The sequence below is a fragment of the Salvelinus sp. IW2-2015 genome, linkage group LG37 (assembly GCF_002910315.2).
Source record: "Salvelinus sp. IW2-2015 linkage group LG37, ASM291031v2, whole genome shotgun sequence".
Taxonomy (NCBI): domain Eukaryota; kingdom Metazoa; phylum Chordata; class Actinopteri; order Salmoniformes; family Salmonidae; genus Salvelinus; species Salvelinus sp. IW2-2015.
In genome coordinates, this window is record NC_036876.1 from 6,285,270 (window position 1) to 6,308,523 (window position 23,254).

Here is a 23,254-nt window from a genome sequence, read left to right on the forward strand (position 1 = left end):
AATCTAAACTTTCCCCATAGTTGCGCACGGGTTGCTTTTGTTGCTAGGCAACCAACCCATGAAAAAGACATCAGGTACGTGCCAACATCATTCTAGGCCTTTTAATTGATAATGAACAGTGCAAAAAAAAATAGTAGCTGTCATTTTACATTTGTGACATTGCAAGAAATATGTCTTATAATGATCCAGCACAAAGAAGAGGCTGCTTGGCAAGTTAACACGATGTGAATGTCTTCCAAAAGAAGTTCCGGCATCCAGCCTTGCGTTCCCGATGGGAGAGGGGTAGCTGGCGCACCACGTCCTCCCTCACCCCGAGTGCCTCCTCCAGGTCCGGTAGTACCTCGTTCTCCCCCACGGCTGTGCTCATCAGGTCCGACATTATCTTCAGCAGGAGGGTGCGGGAGAGATCCTATTAGGAAAAGAATATAATAGCATAAAATACAACTTCATTGTCCATCCAAGAAAGGGAATAACTGACACCACGGATATTAGAACTCCTTTGTTGCTATAACACTACGGTTGTCRTGGAACACTTCTGTCAGTTATTCTAGGACCAAAACATTAAGCCTAATTAAATCATCAAATCATTTAACATATACAGCAAGTAGAAGTTATGGTCATTTAATATGACTAGTCCTCTTGAAATTGTWTGACCATTGAGTTGAATACTACAGAATATCATTCAAGAATGAATAAAAACATTAGCTCCATTTATACATGGTTCTAGCGTGCATCCTTTGTCTTGATCTTGCCCACATTTTTAGACGGGTGTAGACGTTTAAAAGACGCATTGTGATCCGATCTTCCTGACTACCTCCAGAGGTGTGTCTGGATATCTTACAAGTGTAGAAAGGATCCAGTGGAGTCTGCTGAGGGGAGGACTGCTCATAATAATGGCTGGAACGGCATCAAACACATAGAAACCATGTGTTTAATGTTGTTGATACCTTTCCACTGATTCTGCTCCAGCCATTACCACAAGCCTGTCCTGCCCAATTAAGATGCCACTAACCACCTGTGATCTGGACATTGACACCATTTAAATCACCATCCTCTGTAAAATCATTGACAGAATATCTGAAATAATTTGCATACAGAGGGACCAGGATATCTGTTCACAATGTGGACAGATAAGCAACGTTTTACTACCATATAGATGCAACGTGGGCACAATCAGAATGTGGATAAGTGGAAGACAAAGGTTATAAATGAGGCAATTGACACACAACAGTGAGTCAACCACTCACCTCGTTGCCCTTGGATGTATCTGCCCTCAGTAGTTCAGCTAGCATGTCTCTGTGTGGAGCGGCGCTGACCCTCGCCAGGAACACTGAGGCAGATAGAGCCACCAGTAACACCTGCAGCTGGGAACACAGCATCTCCCCTGTCTGTACCTTTCCTTTTGGTTAAACTGTATACCGACTGTATCCTTCAATGCTGTATTCAGCAGCGATAATCTTAGACTGGATGTTCAACAATAACTATYCTATTGGAAAACAAAACAACGGCTGGATGTCAGAGAAGGAAGTTGGTTGTTGGTCCACACACAAAACACAGCCCTGTCGAAGTGTCACGTAACAGTGGCGCCACCAATATATAGGTTTCTTCATCCTTGGCTCTTCCTCGTATCAATACAGGGATGTGATTGGTTGATGAGGACGTATGCGTGCGTGCGTGTCATGGGGGTCACTAGCTGTAGGGAAGAAGTGAAGAAGGTCACAGCGGTTTGACACAGTCACAAGAACAAAACAATATTATACATCTGTCCAACATCCAATATCTGCAAAGTTGTGACATGGAATTGACAAGTGTGAAGTGTGCATGGCAAACAACACACAACACAGCATTACAAGTGGCATTTCAGATCTAAACAAACCCCGAGCCCAGTGATGATGATAGTGTGCTCCTGAAATGGCACCCTATTCCCTGTATAGTGCACTACTTTTGACCAGGGCCCGTCTGAAATACTCTTTTGGGAGTAGAATAGGGTGCCATTTGGGACTCATTCAGAGTCTAGTGTTGACGGAGGAGGTTGGAGGGTGACGTCTGTCTCAGCCAGGCCCAGGGGTGTTGCGTCAGTTGAGATTAGCCCCACCAGCCCTGGTGCGTCTCCGGCACGATGTGTGGTCCTAATGCGCCACACAGAGCTGCTAATGATATGGAGTGACTCAAATGTTAATTGGGAGGTTTGCCCACTGCCCACTGCCCCCCCCCCAATCTCCATCTCCCCACCCCCATCATGTTCCCAGAAGAAGTAAGCATTAATTTACCAGCCAAAGGGCAAAGATGCAAGTGCGTATTGAGGCTGCGTTTACACAGACAGACCAATTCTGATATTTTTTCCACTRATTGGTATTTTGACCAATCACATCAGGTGTTTTTCAGATCTGATTGSACAAAWGAGCAATTAACGGAAAWAAKATCAGAATTGGGCTGCCTGTATAAACGCAGCCTGACGGCTCTGTTCAATCCGCATCGCGGAAGTTTAGCTTTACTGCGTGATTAAAGTTTAAAGGCAATGTTCCCGCTTGTAGCAGAGACTGGCTTCACAGAGAATGCTGCACGTGGGCTCAATCGTAAATTACAGCGGAATCTGTAACGCTTCAGCTTTAAAGACTGAATAGAGCCCTAAATGTGGGACATTATTTATTTCTATATTTGTTTTTGTTTGTAGTTAATAAAGTGTGAGCAGCAGTGAACTACTGGTTTGACAACTCAAATGTCCCAGACTTTACACTATTCTACTCTACTCTACTTGTTGACTGRGCCATGGTATTCATGATTTGAGATGATAACCAAACTCAGTCAACAGTTGGCCTGGTTGGAGTGGTACGTCAGAATTGATTTTATTGACTTCTTTGAGGATGAATGGGAAATTCAATTTCATAAAACCCCACTGTAGGCAACAATATTAGCAATAGCTGGTAGCAAAGACGGATACCTCACTGAACGAAGAAAGTCTAACCTTTCCTGACGGCGTTGCCCCTTGGCACCATGGGAGATGCACTGTTTGTTCTGATTACTCATTTCTTCATGTCACCTCCGGCCCTCATTAACATTTCCTGAAGGAGATGGGGGATGTCATGGCCACAGGCATCCCACTGGGCACATTAATACAGCCCGTGTGGGGTCCTTACAGTACTGCCACCACCTCTACCTCCAGTCCTCATCACAACCCACCTATCTTCATTGGAGAGCTGGTGTGTATTCAGTGATGTGAAACATTCTGAACGTTGCAGATAGAAATAGAATGAATAGAGCAGAGACTAATATCTGTTATACACAATACATTTCTATCTGAACATTCTATATTATTACATCCACCTGAACAGGTCCGTGGAGACTCCTTCTATAGGTGTTGGTGTGACTGACCACACTTGTGTGATGAGTAACCTTGCCTGAGATCTGAAGAGTTGTTTTGGAGTCCCCTAGGCTTTGGTTTGAAGTGTTAATAATCAGGTTATAATTAAGCAATAAGGCCCAAGGGGGTGTGGTATATGGCCATTATACCACGGCTATCATGTCTCTACCCTTACATACTCTACAAATAGCCCATGACCTTTTGACATAGGAATAACAATGAAGATATACAATTGTATTTGCCTATATTGGGCTGTAGGACTCCACTATTTCTGATAGTACAACAGTGTAGATATGAGTTTCTCATCATTCCTGTCGGGTCTTAGTGGTCGCTTTGCTGCCATCTAGTGTACTGTTTAGTGTATGGCTGTCCTGCTCTTATCATTTTTGTATATTAAATGAGAAGACTTCTAACCTTATATGTTAACCATTTTGATAATATATCTATTTCACCTTTTTGAATGTATAGTTTTTATGGGTCTAAATGACGTGTATGTGTATTAGACTTAGATTCACCCTCCACAATTCACTCTCTCTCTCTAGAGGTAGATCTTTGCCATGACAAGATGTTCAACTCTGCATTAAGGGATTCAGCTGCTACCTATACTGTCGTTTAAATGATTCCTTTAACTGATGAACGCTTTACACCTTTTATTTTATTGTTACTRGGTGTTTTACTTTGTTATGGTACATTGAGTGTTCTTTCACCGCTCTGAACCACAATCTGAGTAGCCTGGTCCCAGGTCTGTTTGTGCTCTTGAGAACTCCATTGCTGTCATTGTCAAGCCAAACGTAAAAGCACAAACAGACTGGCAAGAATCTGCAAATGGTTGATTCCCAGACGGTCTTCTGTTGTTTGGTGTCACTGATGGAATCACGCGTGATCAATAATCACCTGACCTTTGTGGGGGGTGGGGGTGGGGGGGGGGGGTGATTAAATGGCAGTTTAGAGAGCAACAGGTCTTTATCTGGAAAGTAAATAACATAACAGCAACATAATCTGAACTCGCATCACACATACAGTGGATGTGATAATCTTGTCAACAATACCTTTGAGGCAATTGATATAGCACAATATTTATTTACTTGACTTATCTATTCATTTGCAAATCAATCTATTGTATATCACACCGTACTAAGTAGGCCTACAATACTTTCCTTCTAACCCAAAGATCATAAGATAATAACATCATATACTGTGCATTCTGAAAGTACACAGACCCCTTTACTTTTTTTGTTACAGGCTTATTCTAAAATGGATTAAGTAGGTTTTTTCCCCTCATCAATCTACACACAACACCCAATAATGACAAAGAAAAAACTGGTTTTTAGAAATTTTAGCAAATTTATAAAAAATATCACATTTACATAAGTGTTGAGACCCTTTACTCAGTACTTTGTTGAAGCCCCTTTGGCAGCAATTACAGTCGCCAGTCTTCTTGGGTATAACACTACAAGCTTGGAACACCTATATTTGGGGAGTTTCTCCCATTCTTCTCTGCAGATCCTCTCAAGCTCTGTCAGATGTTCGATCAGGTTCAAGTTCGGGCTCTGGCTGGGCTACTCAAGGACATTCAGAGACTCCTACGTTGTCCTGGCTGTGTGCTTAGGGTTGTCGTCTTGTGACAAAGGTGAACCTTTGCCCCAGTCTGAGGTCCTGAATGCACTGGAGCAGGTTTTCATCAAGTATCTCTCTGTATTTTKCTCCGTTCATCCTTCCCTCAATCCTGAATAGTCTCCCAGTCCCTGCCGCTGAAAAACATCCCCACAGCCTGATGCTGCCACCACGCTTCATCGTAGGGATGGTGCCAGGTTTCCTCCAGATGTGAAGCTTGACATTCAGTTCCAAGAGTTCAATCTTGATTTCATCAGACCAGAGAATCTTGTTTCTCATGGTCTGAGAGTCCTTTAGGGGCTTTTTGGCAAACTCCAAGCGGGCTGTCACGTGCCTTTTACTGAGGAGTGGCTTCCAAAGAATTCTAAAAACCCATTTTCGCTCTGTYTTTATGGGTTATTGTGTGTAGATTTATGAGATTTTTTATTTATTTAATCAATTTTAGAATAAGTGTCACGGCCGTGAAAAGAAGAGGACCAAGGTGCAGCGTGGTTAGCGTAAATTTTCTCTTTATTTGGAAAAAAGACACCGAACTAAACAACAAACACTACAAAAACAAACCGTGAAGCTAAAGGCTATGTGCCCTAAACAAAAGTCAACTTCCCACAAACACAGGTGGGAAAAAGGGCTACCTAAGTATGGTTCTCAATCAGAGACAACGATAGACAGCTGYCYCTGATTGAGAACCCTACCYGGCCAAAACATAGAACTACAAAACATAGAACATAGAATACCCACCCCAACTCACGCMCTGACCAAACCAAAAGAGACATAAAAAGGATCTCTAAGGTCAGGGCGTGACAATAAGGCGGTAACGTAACAAAATGTGGAAAAAGTCAAAGGGTCTGAATACTTTCTGAATGCACTGTACTACTAGCATCATAACAATAATATACCGGTACATAGTAATTAAAATCATAACATTTATCATGAATAACATGAGATAAAAAACAAGAAAACAAACCCCAACAACCAACCAAAAACTCTTGTGAAAAAAGTCCCCCTTTTAAAAAATGTTTAAAAATATATAAAAGGCCAGGATTTAATCCGATTGCCTGTTGTAGAGCGCTGTTGACCATGCTGATTTTAAAGGCAATGTTTCTGCATTCGTGGAGATCACATTCACGGTAAAGACTGCAGATGTCGGCTCAATCGGAAATTACCTTTACAGATCCACGTTAGGGGAAACAGCCTATTGTTCGCCTCAGGGCCTTTGTTATTGTTTTTGTCTTGTTGAAAAGGAAGAGAAACGGAGGAGAGGAGCCTCGGCAGCGTGGTGAAAACKAATTGCAGCATATATTCTGTTGTTCTATCAAGCCTGTAATGATGTCAAATAGTGTTCGTTGTTTGCAGTAACTTCTTTGTTGTTGTAATGTCCCAAACGGTCGTGGCAGTTTCACCAATTAAGGATTATAGCTTTAAATGACAAGCGCGCTACGACGTGCAATCGGATTAAATGCCGGCTGATGATTATAATAATATATGGTAACACTTCAAGATAAAGAATCTTAGAGTATACAGAATAAGATATGCAACATAAACAAAGCCAAAAAGCAATACATGTTGGAATGCAAGGCGTAAATGAGTTAAGTTTCTTAAAAGTTATACATGTCAAAGCAATAATAATACAAAAAAGAATAAGGGTTTTTGCAGTTACTCCTTTAAGATTTCTTCCAAGGTTATAATATATAAACACATTCTGAACTTGTGTTGTTAAAGTTTGAACCACTTAAGGTTTGACACCACATTTTACACACAAGTGCAGGCTGACAATGGATTTTAAAATGCAGAACTTACATAAGATCAGCGTGTAGGATCAGTGTTGTCCTACTCCGTCCCCTGGGCTACTCTCTTCCGGCTTCAGCTCTGGAGCGCAGAGAGACCATCTCCATGGAATTGACATAAAGATCCATGCTCGTCACCCCCCATCTCAGACGATGCCACGGGTGAAGAAGCCGGATGTGGAGGTCCTGGGCTGGCGTGGTTACATTTGGTCTGCGGTTGTGAGGCCGTTTGGACGTACTGCCAAATTCTGTAAAACCACATTGGAGGCAGTTTATGGTAGAGAAATGAACATTCAATTATCTGGCAACCGCTCTGGTGCACATTCCTGTAGTCATGCTCTCAAAACTTGAGACATCTGTGGCATTGTGTTGTGTGACAGAACTGCACATTTTAAAGTGGCCTTTTATTGTCTCCAGCACAAGGTGCACCTGTGTAATGATCATGCTCTTTAATCATATTCTTGATATGCCACACCTGTCAGGTGGATGGATTATCTTGGCAAAGGAGAAATGCTCACAAATGGATAAACAAATTTGTGCACAATATTTTAGAGAATTAAGCTTCTTGTGCGTAGGGAAGATTTGAGTGATATTTTATTTCAGCTCATGAAACATGGGACCAACACCTTACATGTTGCGTTTACATTTTTGTTCAGTTGTGTGTGTGTGTGTGTGTGTGTATATATTTACACACAGTACCAGTCAAAAGTTTGGACACAACTACTCATTCCAAGCTTTTTCTTTATTTTGACTATTTTCTACATTGTAGAATAATAGTGAAGACATCAACACTATGAAATAACACATGGAATCATGTAGTAACCAAAAGTGTTAAACCAAAATATATTATATATTTGAGATTCTTCAAAGTAGCCACCCTTTGCCTTGACAACTTTGCACACTCTTAATATTAAATTCATGCATCTCAATATTAGTAAGGTGTTCCTAATGTTTGGTATACTCAGTGTATATACAGTATATATATGTCCGTCTCTCCCTCCCCCGATGGATACACAACTGGTTAATGACATAACTAGACTGTATCTGTGACTTTCTGTTATCTACTGTACCAGGTTACAAATATATTCAATCAGTCATTAAACACAAAATGGGGGGCACCCCCATAACAAATCAGCCTCTCACAACAACTGAAATATCAAACTGCTTAAATACAAACATTTGACTTGTCACCTCTGAGTGAATGTCTTTACCTTGAAGTACAGGTAGGAGGTGGTGWTGGCTGTCAGTAGGATCAGCAGCACTACAATGTGTCTGATGAAGTTTGGCAGAGGAGAGGCTGCAAACAGAAACACGTTTCATGAAGGGACTGATCATCATCACWTAGATCTGTGGGAAATCTGTCAATGACAAAGTTATAAGTCTGGTTCATGCTCTGTTACCTGTGACAGTGAGGGAGAAGTGCTCTCCCTCAGAGGAGAAGTTATGAGAGAAAACATCATTCTCATRAACACAGCTGTAGTCCCCTTGGTGGGAGTCATTTGCAGCAGGGAAGAGGAAGGCAGCTGAGTCATTGACAGCGGTCTGAGTTCTGTTTGAGCTGGTGAAAGTGAGGAGGAAGGAGCTTCCTGGGTACTGTGGCTGAGTGGAGCAGGTGATGGTGAAGTTGTAGGCCCTGAACATCCCTCCCATTGAGTCAGTCAGGGATATATCACGCTGGACCAGAAGATCTGTAACAATAAAAGAGAACAGGAAAAACCTATTCAACTAGTTTCCTATAGATATGACAATAACAGCAGCATGTAACAGTGCTAGCCGCCCTCCCTCACAGTGCCAACAAAAGTAGTGGGCCTACAGCCCAGAGTGCATTCAAAAAGTATTCAGACCCCTTGACTCTAAAATGGATTAAATCGTTCCCCCCCCCCCATCAATCTACACACAATACCCCATAAAAATAATGTTTAGGCATTTTTGCAAATATATTAAATATAAAAAACTGAAATGTCACATTTACATAAGTATTCAGACCCTTTACTCAGTACTTTGTTGATGCACCTTTGGCAGAAATTACAGCCTCGAGTCTTCTTGAGTATGACGCTACAAGCTTGACACACCTGTATTTGGGAAGTTTCTCCCATTCTTCTCTGCAGATCCTCTCTAGCTATGTCAGGTTGGACCATCGGGTTCTTGGTTACCTCCCTGACCAAGGCCCTTCTCACCCGATTGCTCAGTTTGGCTGGACTTCCAGCTCTAGGAAGAGTCTGAAATGTTTTGGTACTCATCCCCAGATCTGTGAATTGATACAATCCTTTCTCAGTGCACTACAGACAATTCCTTTGACCTCATGGCTTGGTTTTTGCTCTGACATGCACTGTCAACTGTGGGACCTTATATAGACAGGTGTGTGCCTTTCCAACTCATGTCCAATCAATTGAATTTACCACAGGTAGACTCCAATCAAGTTGTAGAAACATTTCAAGGATGATCAATGGAAACAGGATGCACCTGAACTCAATTTCGAGTCTCATAGCAAAGGGTTTGAATACTTATGTAAATAAGGTATTTCAGTTTTTTAATAGACTGTTTAAAAAAAGAAAATGTAGCTACTCAACTACTTTCCTCATTTAAAGACAGCAACATCGGCGTGTAAAAATGCTAGTGAGTAGCTATGTTCAATTAGATAACACTCGCATACAAAAGCATTCTGTGATACAGTATTTAATAAAGTTGTATTTGATTGTTACTTGACTGAGTAGTCTATTTTGCAAAGCAGACTTACAAGCTAAACAGTCATTGAAAGAGGCACAGAGGAAGTTGTATGAATGAAGGAAATCAGTCTAATTAAGTGATAATGCCAGAAGCCAGTGTTTGGAGGATATATTGGTACAGGTGTTATATATATTGCCAACATAACCTCCAAACACCTGCTTCTGGCGCGTTGTTGTAAGGGAGATGAGTCTTCTCTGGAACAGTGTCGCATTTTTGAAGGAGGACCTGGTGCCTGTAAAATTTTTTATGAACGTCATGTGATCTTTTCAGGTAAGAAACTGCTAGTATTGTGAGATTTATTTTTACAATATATTTAATTTTATCATATTTTTGTTATTTATTTCATTGAAAGAGAGGGAGATATGTGAGCTGCATTATTCCCAACCCTATCCTGAGTGACAAAACAAAAAACATTTGACCTCAAACAGCATTAACCATAGCAAACTACAATATTTTATCCAACATATTTGTGTTAAGTCCTTGACAGTTTCATCAACAAAACTAATTGAATGTTCAACCAACTCTTTTTCTCCAGAGTCTGTGCGGCTTGTGGATGGAGCTGGATTCTGCTCCGGAAGAGAGGAGGTGAAGTCAAGTCAGTCCTGGGCCTCAGTGTGCGAAGCTGACTTTGACCGGCAGGATGCAGAGGTAGTCTGCGGGGAGCTTGGCTGTGGGGCTCCTGCAGGTCTACAGGGGGGGCTCTATGGAGAAGGGCAGTCCTGGGATAAAGAGTTCCAGTGTAAAGGCAATGAGTCCCTTCTCCTGGACTGTGACACCTCAGACAGAAAAAATAACAACTGCCTACCTGGTAATGCTGTTGGACTCACCAGCTCAGGTAAGAAACAGTTTGTCACTCAATCAACATTGTTTCTCACCTACAGTAAAGAATATGAGAGGCAAACTTTGGAAAGTTTTCAGACCCCTTGTTACGTTACAGGCGTATTCTAAAATTGATAAAATTGTTTTTTCCCACTCATCAATCTACACACAATACCCAATAATGACAAAGCGAAAACAGGTTTTTAGAATTTTCTTTGCAAATGTATTCAAAATACAAAACTGAAATATTCATTTACATAAGTATTCAGACCCTTTACTCAGTACTTTGTTGAAACACCTTTGTCAGCAATTACAGCATCGAGTCTTCTTGGGTATGATGCTACAAGCTTGTAACACTTATATCTGGGGAGTTTCTCCCACTCTTCTCTGCAGATCCTCTCAAGCTCTGTCAGGTTGGATGGGGAGCGTCRCTGCACAGCTATTTACAGGTCTCTCCAGAGATGGTCGATCAGGTTCAAGTTTGGGCTCTGGCTGGGCCAMTCATGGACATTCAGAGACTTGTCCCAAAGCCACTCTTGCATTGTCTTGGCTGTGTGCTTAGGGTCGTTGTCCTGTAAGAAGGTGAACCGTTGCCCCAGTCTGAGGTCCTGAGCGCTCTGGAGCAGATTTGCATCAAGGATCTCTCTGTACTTTGCTCCGTACATCTTTGCCTCGATCCTCACTAGTCTCCCAGTCCCTGCCGCTGAAAAACAACCCCACAGCATGATGCTGCCAACACCATGCTTCACTGTAGGGATGGTGCCAGGTTTCCTCCAGATGTGACRCTTSACATTCAGGCCAAAGAGTTCAATCTTGGTTTCATCAGACCAGAGAATCTTGTTTCTCATGGTCTGAGAGTCTTTAGGTGCCTTTTGGCAAACTCCAAGTGGGCTGTCATGTGCCTTTTACTGAGGAGTGGCTTCCGTCTGGCCACTCCACCATAAAGGCCTCATTGGTGGAGTGCTGCAGAGATGGTTGTCCTTTTGGAAGGTTCTCCCATCTCCACAGAGGAACTCTGGAGCTCTGTCAGAGTGATCATTGGGTCTTGGTCACCTTCCTGACCAATGCCCTACTCCCACAATTGCTCAATTCTGCCAGGCGACCAGCTCTAGGAAGACTCTTGGTGGTTCCAAACATCTTCCATTTAAGAATGATGGAGGCCACTATGTTCTTGGGGATCTTCAATGCTGTAGACATTTTTTGTGTTTCGACACAATCCTGTCTTGGAGCTCTATGGACAATTCATTCAACCTCATGGCTTGGTTTTTGCTCTGACATGCAATGTCAACTGTGGGACCTTACATAGACAGGTGTGTGCCTTTCCAAATCATGTCCAATCAATTGATTTGATCACTGGTGGACTCCAATCATCTCAAGGATGATCAATGGAAACAGGATGCATCTGAGCTTAATTTCAAGTCTCATAGCAAAGGGTCTGAATAGTTATGKAAATAAGTTATGTCATGGAAATAAGCACTAAGGACCGAAAAGTCAAGCTTAAATGAATTTATGTTTATTCACGYCAGTGGAGAGATTACAGACAAACAGCACTTCGTGTGGAAGTTCGTCAGAAGTTCTGACGAGGTATTTCCCCCTCAGCATATTTATACTATCRCTACGGGTCACACARAGATAGTCAAGTGCATCCTTTCTCTGCTGCAGAGGAGGAGAACACCTGGCAACCACAGTCTAGGCGTTCAGCCAATATTTCCACTCCCGCTGAGCCGTCCTTGTGAGAGCAAACCTCAGACATCTACAACAGGCGCATTTTTAAGTATGCAACAGGTCAAACATGTATGATAAGTGTAAGACACTGAATAAGCAGAGATACAGTAGCTTTGTCATTATGTGGTATTGTGTGTAGATTGCTATAGATTTTTTTTATATTGAATCCATTTTAGAATAAGGCTGTAACGTAACAAAGTGTAAAAAGTCAAGGGGTCTGAATACTTTCCGAAGGCACTATAGGTGTGCTTTTGTGAGAAAATAAGTAAGATTACCATCTCGCTCTTCTTTTTCTATTATTTTCTTTTCTCAGAGGTTGATTATGTGAGGCGGGTGGAAGGAGGCAGTCGCTGTGCTGATGGAGTGGAGGACTGTGGGAACTGATGACTGGGAGGATGTAGCTGCAGTAGTGTGTAGACAGCTGGGTTGTGGCTCCACTGTTTCAGTACTACCTGGTGGTAACACCATTAAAGGGATTGGAATTGGCTACGAGGGTCTGAGCCTGCACAGAGGGAGTGTAAAAGAACATAATGTCTTGACTATTCATTCACAGTGATCTGCTCAGGTAATAACAAGTTAAATTACATTATACAACGGGTGGGTCCAATCCTGAATGCTGATTGGTTAAAACCGCATTCCAGMCGGTGTCTATTCCACAAATTGCCACGACTAAATCTATGATATTAAAATGTTTATTTACTCTGTTCCATTGCGCAATCCATTGTCTCAGCAGCCCAGCCAAGCAACGTATAAACATGTTCTCCAATACAAAAAGCATCTAGACATTATCTCACATTTCTTTTAGACTAACATTTAGTTTTCAACAGAGGAGATTTGTATAAAACTTGCTGTCTGTCTCTCCGACATTTGCAACATTGTTTCAATATTCAAATTTGATCTCTTGCTGTCCCATAGTAAAGAACGTGTCGCCTGTCGGGACGAGACAGAAAGGCAGGCAGCGTTTCTCAGCCTGTCGAAATCATGAATCAGTTGGCATCATTTTTATGGATATATACAAACAAAAAAACTGAAAAACGGTAAAATGAAACGCAGCTAATTTTCAGTCTTTCCAGCATCAGTTAGAAGTGATTGTGTTACTGTAGCTGTGTTGTTGGCTAGCTCCTCTGTTACAACTCAGTCCGACAACTCCTTTATCCTTTTCAAACAGATGTCCTATAGATGTAGCTACTTCATTCCCACAGCCCACCTCTCTACACACAATCTCAGCTAGCCTCATGCCCCACAACCACCAAAAACATAGACCTAACCACTYTCCTTCATAAAAGTCTTCCACTGTCCCAGAGCAGGAACTGGTCCCATTCATCCATCTTGACGGATAATTCAACTGTAAACAGCAGAGGGGAAAACACAGTCGTGAGGACAGATTATGGCAGTGMTTCTGTTATTCTAACAGCATTGATGCTCTGTGGTTGAGAAGTATTAGTAGTTCCATAAAACAGCACTTGTTATTGTTGTTTAGTATGGCGTGTACAGCAGGACATCCATCAGGCAGCTTCACTTTAATAACATCTTAACTACAATGATCTGCCCATGCATCTCTCCCATAAACCAATATGACAAATGTAAATATAATGTAAAAATTTGTCTCACATTTATCCCTCTCTTTAAATTAAATGTTCTCATTTCCTTAACAATATGATCAATGCAAATGTAATGTACAAGTAAATCTCACAACACTACAAGTTTCTTACCTGAACAGATCACATGACCATAATATCTACCATCACAGACACCAGGTCCTCCTCTGATGTCACACGCTCTAAGAGAAAACTCCTCTCCCCTGCAACCCAAAAGTTTGACTCCTCCTCTTCTCTCTTCAACCGGAGGTCCTCTAGATGCAGCTATAGTATTCACACAGCCCAGTTCTCTACACACAACTTTAGCTTTGGTCATGTTTCACCATCTAGAACATCGACCTAACCACTCTCCTTCATTAAAAGCTTCCACTGTCCCAGAGCAGGAACTGGTCCCATTCACCAGTCTGATGGATAATTCAACTGTGAACAGCAGAGAGGAAAACAAAGTGGTGAGGACAGATTMTGSCAGTGCTTCTGTTATTCTAACAACATTAATGCTTTGTGGTTGAGAAGTATTARTAGTTMCATAAAACAGTACTCGTTTTTTTTTCTTCCAGCCATGACTGCGTGGCCATGCACGACTCCAACACCATCATTAAGTTAGCCGACGACACARCGGKGGTAGGCCTGATCACCGACAATGATGAGATAGTCTATAGGGAGGAGGTCAGTGACCTGGCAGTGTGGTGCCAGGATAACAACCTCTCCCTCAACGTGATCAAGTCAAAGGAGATGATCGTGGACTACAGGAAAAGGAGGGCTGTGCACGACCCCATTCTCACCGATGGGGCTGTAGTGGAGCAGGTTGAGAGCCTCATGTTCCTTGGTGTACACAAACTATYACTATCAAAGACTCCAGACACCCTAGTCATAGACTGTTCTCTCTGCTACTGCACGGCAAGCAGTACCGGAGCGCCAAGTCTAGGTCCAAAAGGCTTCTTAACAGCTTCTACCCCCAAGCCATAAAACTGCTGAATAGCTAATCAAATGGCTACCTGTACTATTTACATTGACCCCACCCCTCCCCCCCTTTTTTTACGGCGCTGCTACTCGTTTTTTATTGACTCGATACCAGTACCCCCTGTATATAGCCTCGTTATTGTTATTTTATTGTTGGTCTTCTATTTTTTTTTACTTTAGTTTGTTTAGTAAATATTTTCTTAACTTATTTTTCTTAGAAGCCCTTGACCAATAATGCAGTTAAGTAAGCATTTCACGGTAAGGTCTACCTACACCTGTTGTATTTGAAGCATGTGACAAATAATATTTGATTTGCTTTGATTTAGATGTAGATTTATACTCTACCAACCTGTTGGGCTGACGCTTTGAGCCTGGAGATCTGAGGAGAAAGAGAGAGAGGAAAGAAAGTCAGAGACAGTGGAGAGAGAGAGACAGTGGAGAGAGAGAGACAGTAGAGAGAGAGAGACAGAGAGAGGAGAAAGAGAGACACGGGGGATGAAGAAAGAGAGAGGAGAAGAGAGGAGCGAGAGAGAGAGAGAGGAGAAATTAACATTAACATGACCTTTCATGATGTGAAGATAGCCTTATCATTGCTATGGTACGCATTCCCCTACAATTAACATTTTAACCTCTCTTTGCAGATTAGTTATATATCAAATGTACAAAGAAATCTCACAATAATAGTAGTCTCTTACCTGAACAGGTCACATTAACATAATTGTCACCATCACAGAAACCTGGTCCTCTGGAATTACAATCTCTGAGAGACTACACCTCTCCCCTGCAATCAAATACCTTGACTCTTCCTCGACCCTCTTCAAATGGAGGTCCTCTTGATGTAGCTACAACATTCACAAAGCCCAGTTCTCTACACACAACCTTAGCCTCTCTCACTCTCCACGACCAAGAAGGACATAGACCTAACCACTCTCCTTCATAAAATACTTCCACTGTCCCAGAGCAGGAACTGGTCCCATTTACCAGTCTGATGGATAATTCAGCTGTAAACAACAGAGAGGAAAACAGAGTGGGGAAGACAGATTATGGCAGTGCTTCGGTTATTCTATCAGCAGTAATGCTTTGTGGTTGAGAAGTATTAGTAGTTCCATAAAATAGTACTTGTTATTGTTTAGTATGGCGTGTATGGATGGACCCATGAATTTCGCCATGCGGCATAATATTTTGGACTAATAATGAACTGCSATAATCACTGTAGATTTATAATCTACTAACCTGGTGGCCTGACGCTATGGGCCTGAAGAGCTGAGGAGAAAAAGAGAGACAGAGGAGAAAGTCAGAGGAGTAAGAGAAAGAAAATAGCGAGAGAGGAGTAAAAGAGAGAAAATAGAGAGAGACACAGAGAGAAAGAGAGAGAGAGACACAGAGAGAAAATAGAGAGAGACACAGAGAGAAAGAGAGAGAGACATGGGAGAAAGAAAGAGGAGTAAGAGAGAAAATAGAGAGAGAGAGAGAGAGAGAGACACTAAATATACAACAGTCAGATGCATGGCACCATCACATTTTATGTTAGTGCCTGTCCACAGATGGACTATTAAGGCTACGGTGAAGTACATTTTCAGGTGATCACGTAATTGTCCTACTTTGAGCCAAATGTTTACGGTCCTCTTCCGGTTGCATGTTCTTTTACTAGGAAAAAAAATCATACAATATCAAAACATATGTCACAAACAGTGTATGTCAATGTAACGACATCCTTCCTGCGCTCCAGAACAGGATAATAAGGATCATAGCAGATATCATATCTGTCTCTAAATGGGGCTCCACTGAGCTAAACAAGACTACTGTCATGAAGAGTTGAAAATACCACTAGGCTATGTCACTTCTATCTTATTAGTTCCCTAGCTTATATGTGTTAAACTTCTTAACAGCTAAGTGGTTGAACCCACCTACCTACAGGAAACACTGAWCTACCCACAGGAAACTGCTGRCAGGGAAGCAACGTTTCACATAGTGTGTGCTGTAATATTATAGTATTATAATATTATAGTATTATAATATTATCAGAGAGGAAGGGTCAAAGCGAGAGGTTTCACCAATAAGCCCAATGTGTTTTTTTCCTTTATTTAACTAGGCAAGTCAGTTAAGAACAAATTCTTATTTTCAATGACAGCCTAGGAACAGTCGGTTAACTGAGGGGGCAGAATGACAAAGTTGTGGCAAAATGGCTTAAGGACAACAAAGTCAAGGTATTGGAGTGGCCATCACAAAGCCCTGTACTCAATCCTATAGAAAATTTGTGGGCAGAACTGAAAAAGCGTGTGCGAGCAAGGAGGCCTACAAACCTGACTCGGTTACACCAGCTCTGTCACGATGAATGGGCCAATATTCACCCAACTTATTGTGGGAAGCTTGTGGAAGGCTAGCTGAAACGTTTGACCCAAGTTAAACAATTTAAGGTGGCTAAGGTGTACGTAAACTTCCGACTTCAACTGTATACGCCATATTAACTAATCGGGCTGATGGAACAGATCAGAATGTTTAGTTTAAAATGTTGATAAACTAGTATTTCTTCCCATTTTAGGCGCAGCTATTAACACACRGCAGTAGGCCTACAAATGAATGTTCCAAAATGCATTTTGCGGGAAAACACGTTCTAAAAATGCACACTGCACATACAAGCGGTTTCATGGACAGAGATGGAACTATGCATTAGAAAGGAGGGGGGATTTAAAGATGCAACATGAGTTGCTAATATGATTAAGATAATGCCTTTGGCTGCTAGACAATGAAACAAAGTTGAAAGAAAACCAATAGAACAGGAGAACGCATATGACGAAGTCTTTATACAAATAATTGCCTCTACATTTCTATGGTGGAATTTTGGCTATATGCAGCTGAGGTAAGACATACCTCATAATATGAAGTAAAATATCCAAGTTTCAAACAATTAAGGAACAGGAAAAATATAGCGACGCTAATGATAGGGAAAACTGTCTTCTGGTAGATGGAAAGGCTTTCCCAAAAACCTTCTTTATTAAATGTTAACTAGCTACAATGTAGCCTATTTTTAGAAACATATCATGATTATTTGCGTTATTCCAGTGGCCATTTCCTTTGCAAACTCCATCTCATGTGCTGGAAACACCCTAATCAAAAGGTAGTGCTAGGTGCCTGCACACTTGAAATAAAGGGTACGCACTCTCAAAAATCAAMATTTCTTCGATTTTTCCCAGACCTCAAAAGTGGTCTCCTGATGTGGTTTAAGCATTGTTATTGACCTAGAAAATAACATTTTGTGTGTTAAAAGAAGTGTGACTTTGAGAACGAAAACCACATTTTTGTGGGGGAAAATCTGAAACCTGGGAATTTCTGACTCAGTTTACCTGTTTCAATAGTAGGCCTACTATTAGCCTACTGCACAGTACAGCTTGGGTTGACCTGACTTTTAAATACCAATATGGGATTCATCATTTTAGGTCATTCAGAGTGTATGTAACTGTTTCTCATATCATTTCACACAGGGTGCCTTTCCTTTGCYGGMGGGCAAAATTAGAGCATACCCAATTCTCCAGGCACCACTACACCACTTATCATAACTTATTTCATCTCTAGCCTAATAAACTGCATGCTTTCCCCAGTCGTAGTGGGAGGACCACAAAACAAATCATCGTGTGACTCCAAGTTTACTACGATATGATGGTTATAATATCAATATTTGCGCATAAAAGCGTGTCCACTGCCATTTCTTGCATAATACATTTTACAGACACAAAAAGATCACATCCCTGTCTAGCGTATTTTTCTTTGTCGACATTTGGAAAGTTTACCAACAAATTTGTTGTTTCCAGCAGGCCTGTCGTGRAATGTTTTATCCAACATGTATTTTATTCACGTAAAAAGGTTGGATGGAAACCTGGTTAGKGATACGGTTTTTCTCAAATGTGCACTCCCTGATGGACTTTCCATTTACTTGATGTAGTAAAGCACTTCTCACTGTCAGAGCAGGAGTAAGGTTTCTCCCCATGATGTATTCTCTGGTGAGATTTAATGTTAAAAAGTATGTATGTATTTGCATGTGTCTTTTGAGATTTGATTGATATAAGAAACTCTTTTCACAATGGTGAGGTCTCTTATCTTTGTAGTTCTCATAACTCTCCTGTGACGATCTGAAGGATCAGGTTACAGGGGGGTTTGCTCTACAGCATGCTCTCTCTCAGAGGGGGAGAGCGGGAAGCCGACTGTTTTATGGTCGGTCAAAAAATTTGCTGCCCCTATGCTCTGTAGTGTTCGAGATTGGAATGTAAACTGTGGAACACAGAGAGACCCTTGGACAATCAAACTTTGAATAATTAAACAATGTTTCTATTTTTGAGAATGTGGGCATGGTCCATGGACACTTAAGAGACAGTCATGTTGAGTGTGTTTCATTTGGTGATCTCATGAAGACAGGAAACGCACATAACTGTATCTCTTAAAGTGTACATTTACCAGCTGTCAGGTTTACATCTAAATATTGTGAAACGTATGTGATTAAACATGAAACTATTTGTGAGAAGATGTAATGTGATGTAACCTTCTAAATGAGAGTATGKATTTCATATAAAGTTTAACTAGTCAGTGGCCACACCCCCGTGTGCCCAGACATCACATTAGGCGTCATAGAACTGCCCCTTCTTCCACAGAGTATAAAACCCACTTACTACAAAATGTACATTCAAAGAACGCCGGGATGGAGTCCCCACAATGGAATGGCTACAATTCTATAGACCATGCAAACCACGGTGTAAGTGTAACCGATGTGAAATGGCTATCTAGTTGGCGGTGGTGCGCGCTAATAGCCTTTCAATCAGTGACGTCACTTGCTCTGAGACCTTGAAGTAGTGGTTCCCCTTGCTCTGCAAGGGCCGCGGCTTTTGTGGAGTGATGGGTAACGATGCTTCGTGGGTGACTGTTGTTGATGTGTGCAGAGGGTCCCTGGTTCGCGCCCGGGTCGGGGCGAGGGGACGGAGTAAAGTTATACTGTTACATAAGCTAAGGATGCAAATGGTTGAATTTCTAAGACCAAAACATGCCGGGTGACGCTGGTGTGTGAAGTGGTTTAAACTACAACTCTACCAAAGGACAAGACCAGAGAATGTGCAGATACTTCCCACGTTGACATGGCGAAGAAATCTACAAACTAAAGAATAATTATTCAGACTGCAGCTGTTTAAATACTTTAGTCTGGTAAAGGCACCCGGACTAAGAACAGTTCCGAATAGTACTCTGACGTATCCATTATAACAGCTACGGCAGACTGTGACTTCTGGTGGACAAACCTGAGGCTTTCTGTCGACTCTCTCCAGCAGACGGACCGGCGACCACAGATAGAGACATACTCTCGTAATTATGTAAATTGCCATTTCTTTTCGAATAAGCGATCGTTCATGTAAGGTATTAGCAATTTTTGTGAGTGTAGTTATCAGCTATGAGTTTCCCGCTCTTGAGCAGTCCACACCCCCTTTCCTTTGTCTATCAATACGTCATATCGGTTTCATACGTTAGGGACTTTTTCTTTGTATCATGTAATACCCCATGTATGAACTAATTGTGAGTTTTCATGTATTTCTGTGATTTGATTAGTTAGTTAGTAAATAAATTAAGCCAATTTGTATATTGCTGATTCATAATTTATGCTCGTGCAGATATCCAAGGGTTTGCGATGTTCACTAATGAGAACTGATGAGGTACAATTCATTAATAAGCACTGTTTTGATAAGATATGAAAATATATGAAGAGTTATATTTGGGAAATTGACACTCTATAAAACAAAACATGTGGTGCCCCGACTTCCAAGTTAATTAAAGTTACATGATTAGTTTAATCGCATAATTAAATTACACATAGAGAATTGATTTGATAATATACAGTCTTCACATTTAATGATAGTCACAGACACGACAAAGTCTTCCTGGTGTGCTCTCCAGATGTGGATATTGTCTCAACTTTAGGACTCTGCTGCTGCGTGAATGACATCAGAAAAGCCAGTTGGTGCAATAATCCACACATCAATACAGTATGTAAGCTTTAAAACATAGACAAATATAACTATTCTAGTGTACTGGACAGCAAATCAGAGAACAATTATCAATTCATTATGTTTACTATTGTTTATTATAGATCTATCATAGATCATATTATTTGATCAAGTACTTCTATCTCCAAAAATAAATAAAGAGGACAACAGCGTGGCAAAATAACCGTTGGTTAAATTAGCTGGTTAAAGGACAACCCTGGAGCTACCACCAACAGCTTTGTTAATCTCAAACACTACACATCTCTCACAGTGTCTTCTGTGAGCCTCTCCATTTATGCCCTAGGTAGCCTTGCCTTTGTTTTTGCTAGGCTGGGAATGGGCTTTAAGGTGTTCTCGACCCCAGCTGTAAATCACTCTAATTGGCTGTCCTGCTTCTATCCGAAATAAGGAGCAGAGAATGTAGCAGCCCAGTTACCCAGGCGCCATGGCGACAGCTGTCTCCAGCTAATGCAGGTTGTTATCCTGATGCCATCCGCCAAATTATGCAGCGATTTTGATGGGGCAGTATGCATCGATCACAATCTTGTCACGCTGTTTTCTCTTCGCAACATCTGCTCCCGTGTGTGAATAACAACTCCATACGGCTGTGTGGAGCGAGCGCTGAGGAAGGGCCAACACATTTAGAATCCATGCAGTGTGGAAAAAACAATCATCAGATCAGTTACCAGGGTGGAGAGTCCTGGACCGTTCCCAACCAAGTCAGTTCATGCTCTGAATGTAAGGGTTAGGGTTTGGCCGGGGTAGGCCGTCATTGTAAAAAACTGACTTGCCCAGTTAAATAAAGGTTAAATAAATAAAAGGTCTGCAGTGGAGAAATGCCATGAGAGATGACATCAATATTAAAAACAWTTAATACTTCTTGACTTGATGACTTTACATTGTATTATTGCAGGGGAAATGGAGCCTGCAGTGGGATTCCCACTCACCAAAGTAGSCACATACTGTAGATAGCTTGAAAACAAACCTTGGGTGCTTATGTGCTATTAACTTGACTTTAATTTAGTCTCAAGTATTACATCTGAAGTAAGTGTACTAGTGATGTAGCACCAGAACTCATYTGGGGTGAAAATAAACCCAATCGAGAKAGCATGGCCACCTAAGGCTCATTACAACATGTAAAGGCAATAACAAGCCCTAGTTTTTAAAAATAATTTCAATCTTAATCTCAAGRTTTGGAATTTGCTGGAATGCCCCCCGGCCCTCACAGAGACACTGAGGACTCTCCCTCTTCTCTTCTGTACTGCTCGCTCTGTCTCTAATTTGATGTCAGCGTAGTTCTACCATCCTCAGCACCAGGCGGCCACTCGTCACTCCTGCCTCTGCCTTAAATAAAAAAGAACATCTAATGGAAAAAAGTGGGCTCAACTAATTAGGTCTATTCTGAGAGGCGTGGAGGAGGTCAGACTGGTCTCTTAGACCTGTCTTCTCTGAAAGTTAAGGCAAGGTCATCTTGAACTGAGACCGCTTCAATGCATCAGTGGGGAAATGAGAAAAGGATGTGAAGAAATATATCTTTGCGTTGCATTACCTTTTGAATATAGTAATTATTTAAAACAGTTTCATACTTGTTGTAGTATTGACGTACAATCTAAAAAACCAAAGCAGTTCCCCTTCCTAAAAGKTACTTCCATCTAGAACATTACAGAGTCAAGCCAAAACTAGATGTCCAAACAGAAATTCTGTTAATAAACCATTTAGGCAAGTTGTTTTAAAGCTTGACATTCCTACCTTCTTATGTACTCAAAATATCCATATGGTTTGGGAGACCCCGTCATCTGGCAGGGGACCTACTGTAACATACTTTGCTAAGTAATCCCTAAGATTTGACTGGGCTCTCTGCTAAATACTTAACGCCTGCGGCTATTGATGCCTCACGCTGAACAATGATGTGCCCCATGTTGATATAATGACTTAGCTTTCCCTCTGTAGCACCACAGTTTCTGAGTCAAGTCGTCCATCCATCCATCGCTCCATCCGTTTCTCCATCCATCCACCCACCCATCCATCCATCTATTTGCTACCTCAACAAAAATAATTATTAGAGGGGTTAGGCATTTCGAAACTCTCCCTCRCCAACATGTAGGACAGTGTGTGAGAGTTAGCCCTTGCTGCCAACATTCCAAGCCCTCAACAGCCAAACAAGATAACCAGACAGGCATGTTTCTCTTGTAGCAAGATGAAGCACTGAGGCTTGGAAAAGAAAAAAACAGATGTTCCACCAGACAGGATTAAATATAGCCACTGATTAGACAGACGTTGTTCTCTGTGTAGGCCTCTAAGATTATACCACTTAACGTGGCATGTCACTTTGCGTCCCCTGAGACAGTTTGGGCCACAAAGCTAGTTATGAGGATTACTTTTATTTTTCAAGCCCATACAGTGTCCGTACAGACACATCCACAATAAGTGGGCAAGACAGCTAAAGGGGTACATACCCTTTTTATTATTTCTGTGTATAAAAGGGACCAATATCCTAGTCAAAAGATGCCTCCCGCACCACAGGATTCAAACAGGACCTTTAGTTTAATCCCACAGGTTGTGGCTAATGGTGGAGGCCCCCCAGGGACTGCACCTCGACCGGGAAACAAGTTGGGATGCATGGAGGTGGAAATCCTGAACCCTCAAACG

General features: G+C 41.6%; 1 protein-coding gene across 6 annotated transcripts; it reads right to left on the bottom strand.

The window, feature by feature from the left end:
* Positions 1-86: 86 nt before the first annotated feature.
* On the bottom strand, positions 87-22,627 carry sst5 (somatostatin 5). Of its 6 annotated transcripts, none has more exons than XM_070437897.1 (9): positions 15,822-19,758; positions 14,938-15,589; positions 13,743-14,048; positions 12,306-13,375; positions 8,160-8,447; positions 7,971-8,056; positions 6,773-7,007; positions 1,248-1,693; positions 87-409 (listed from the first exon to the last, which is right to left on the bottom strand). In XM_070437897.1, the coding sequence occupies exons 8-9, from the start codon at positions 1,377-1,379 to the stop codon at positions 215-217; spliced, it is 327 nt and encodes a 108-aa protein (XP_070293998.1). In that variant the 5' UTR covers positions 1,380-1,693; positions 6,773-7,007; positions 7,971-8,056; positions 8,160-8,447; positions 12,306-13,375; positions 13,743-14,048; positions 14,938-15,589; positions 15,822-19,758; the 3' UTR covers positions 87-214. The 6 variants fall into 6 exon arrangements, 5 of the variants coding, with proteins under 5 accessions (XP_070293998.1, XP_070293997.1, XP_070293996.1 ...); XM_070437896.1 differs by lacking the exons at positions 87-409; positions 1,248-1,693 and adding an exon at positions 22,355-22,627 and having other exon boundaries at positions 5,468-7,007; positions 14,938-14,967; positions 15,284-15,589; positions 15,822-15,851; XR_011475051.1 differs by lacking the exons at positions 87-409; positions 1,248-1,693 and adding an exon at positions 22,355-22,627 and having other exon boundaries at positions 5,468-7,007; positions 15,822-16,235.
* Positions 22,628-23,254: the final 627 nt, after the last annotated feature.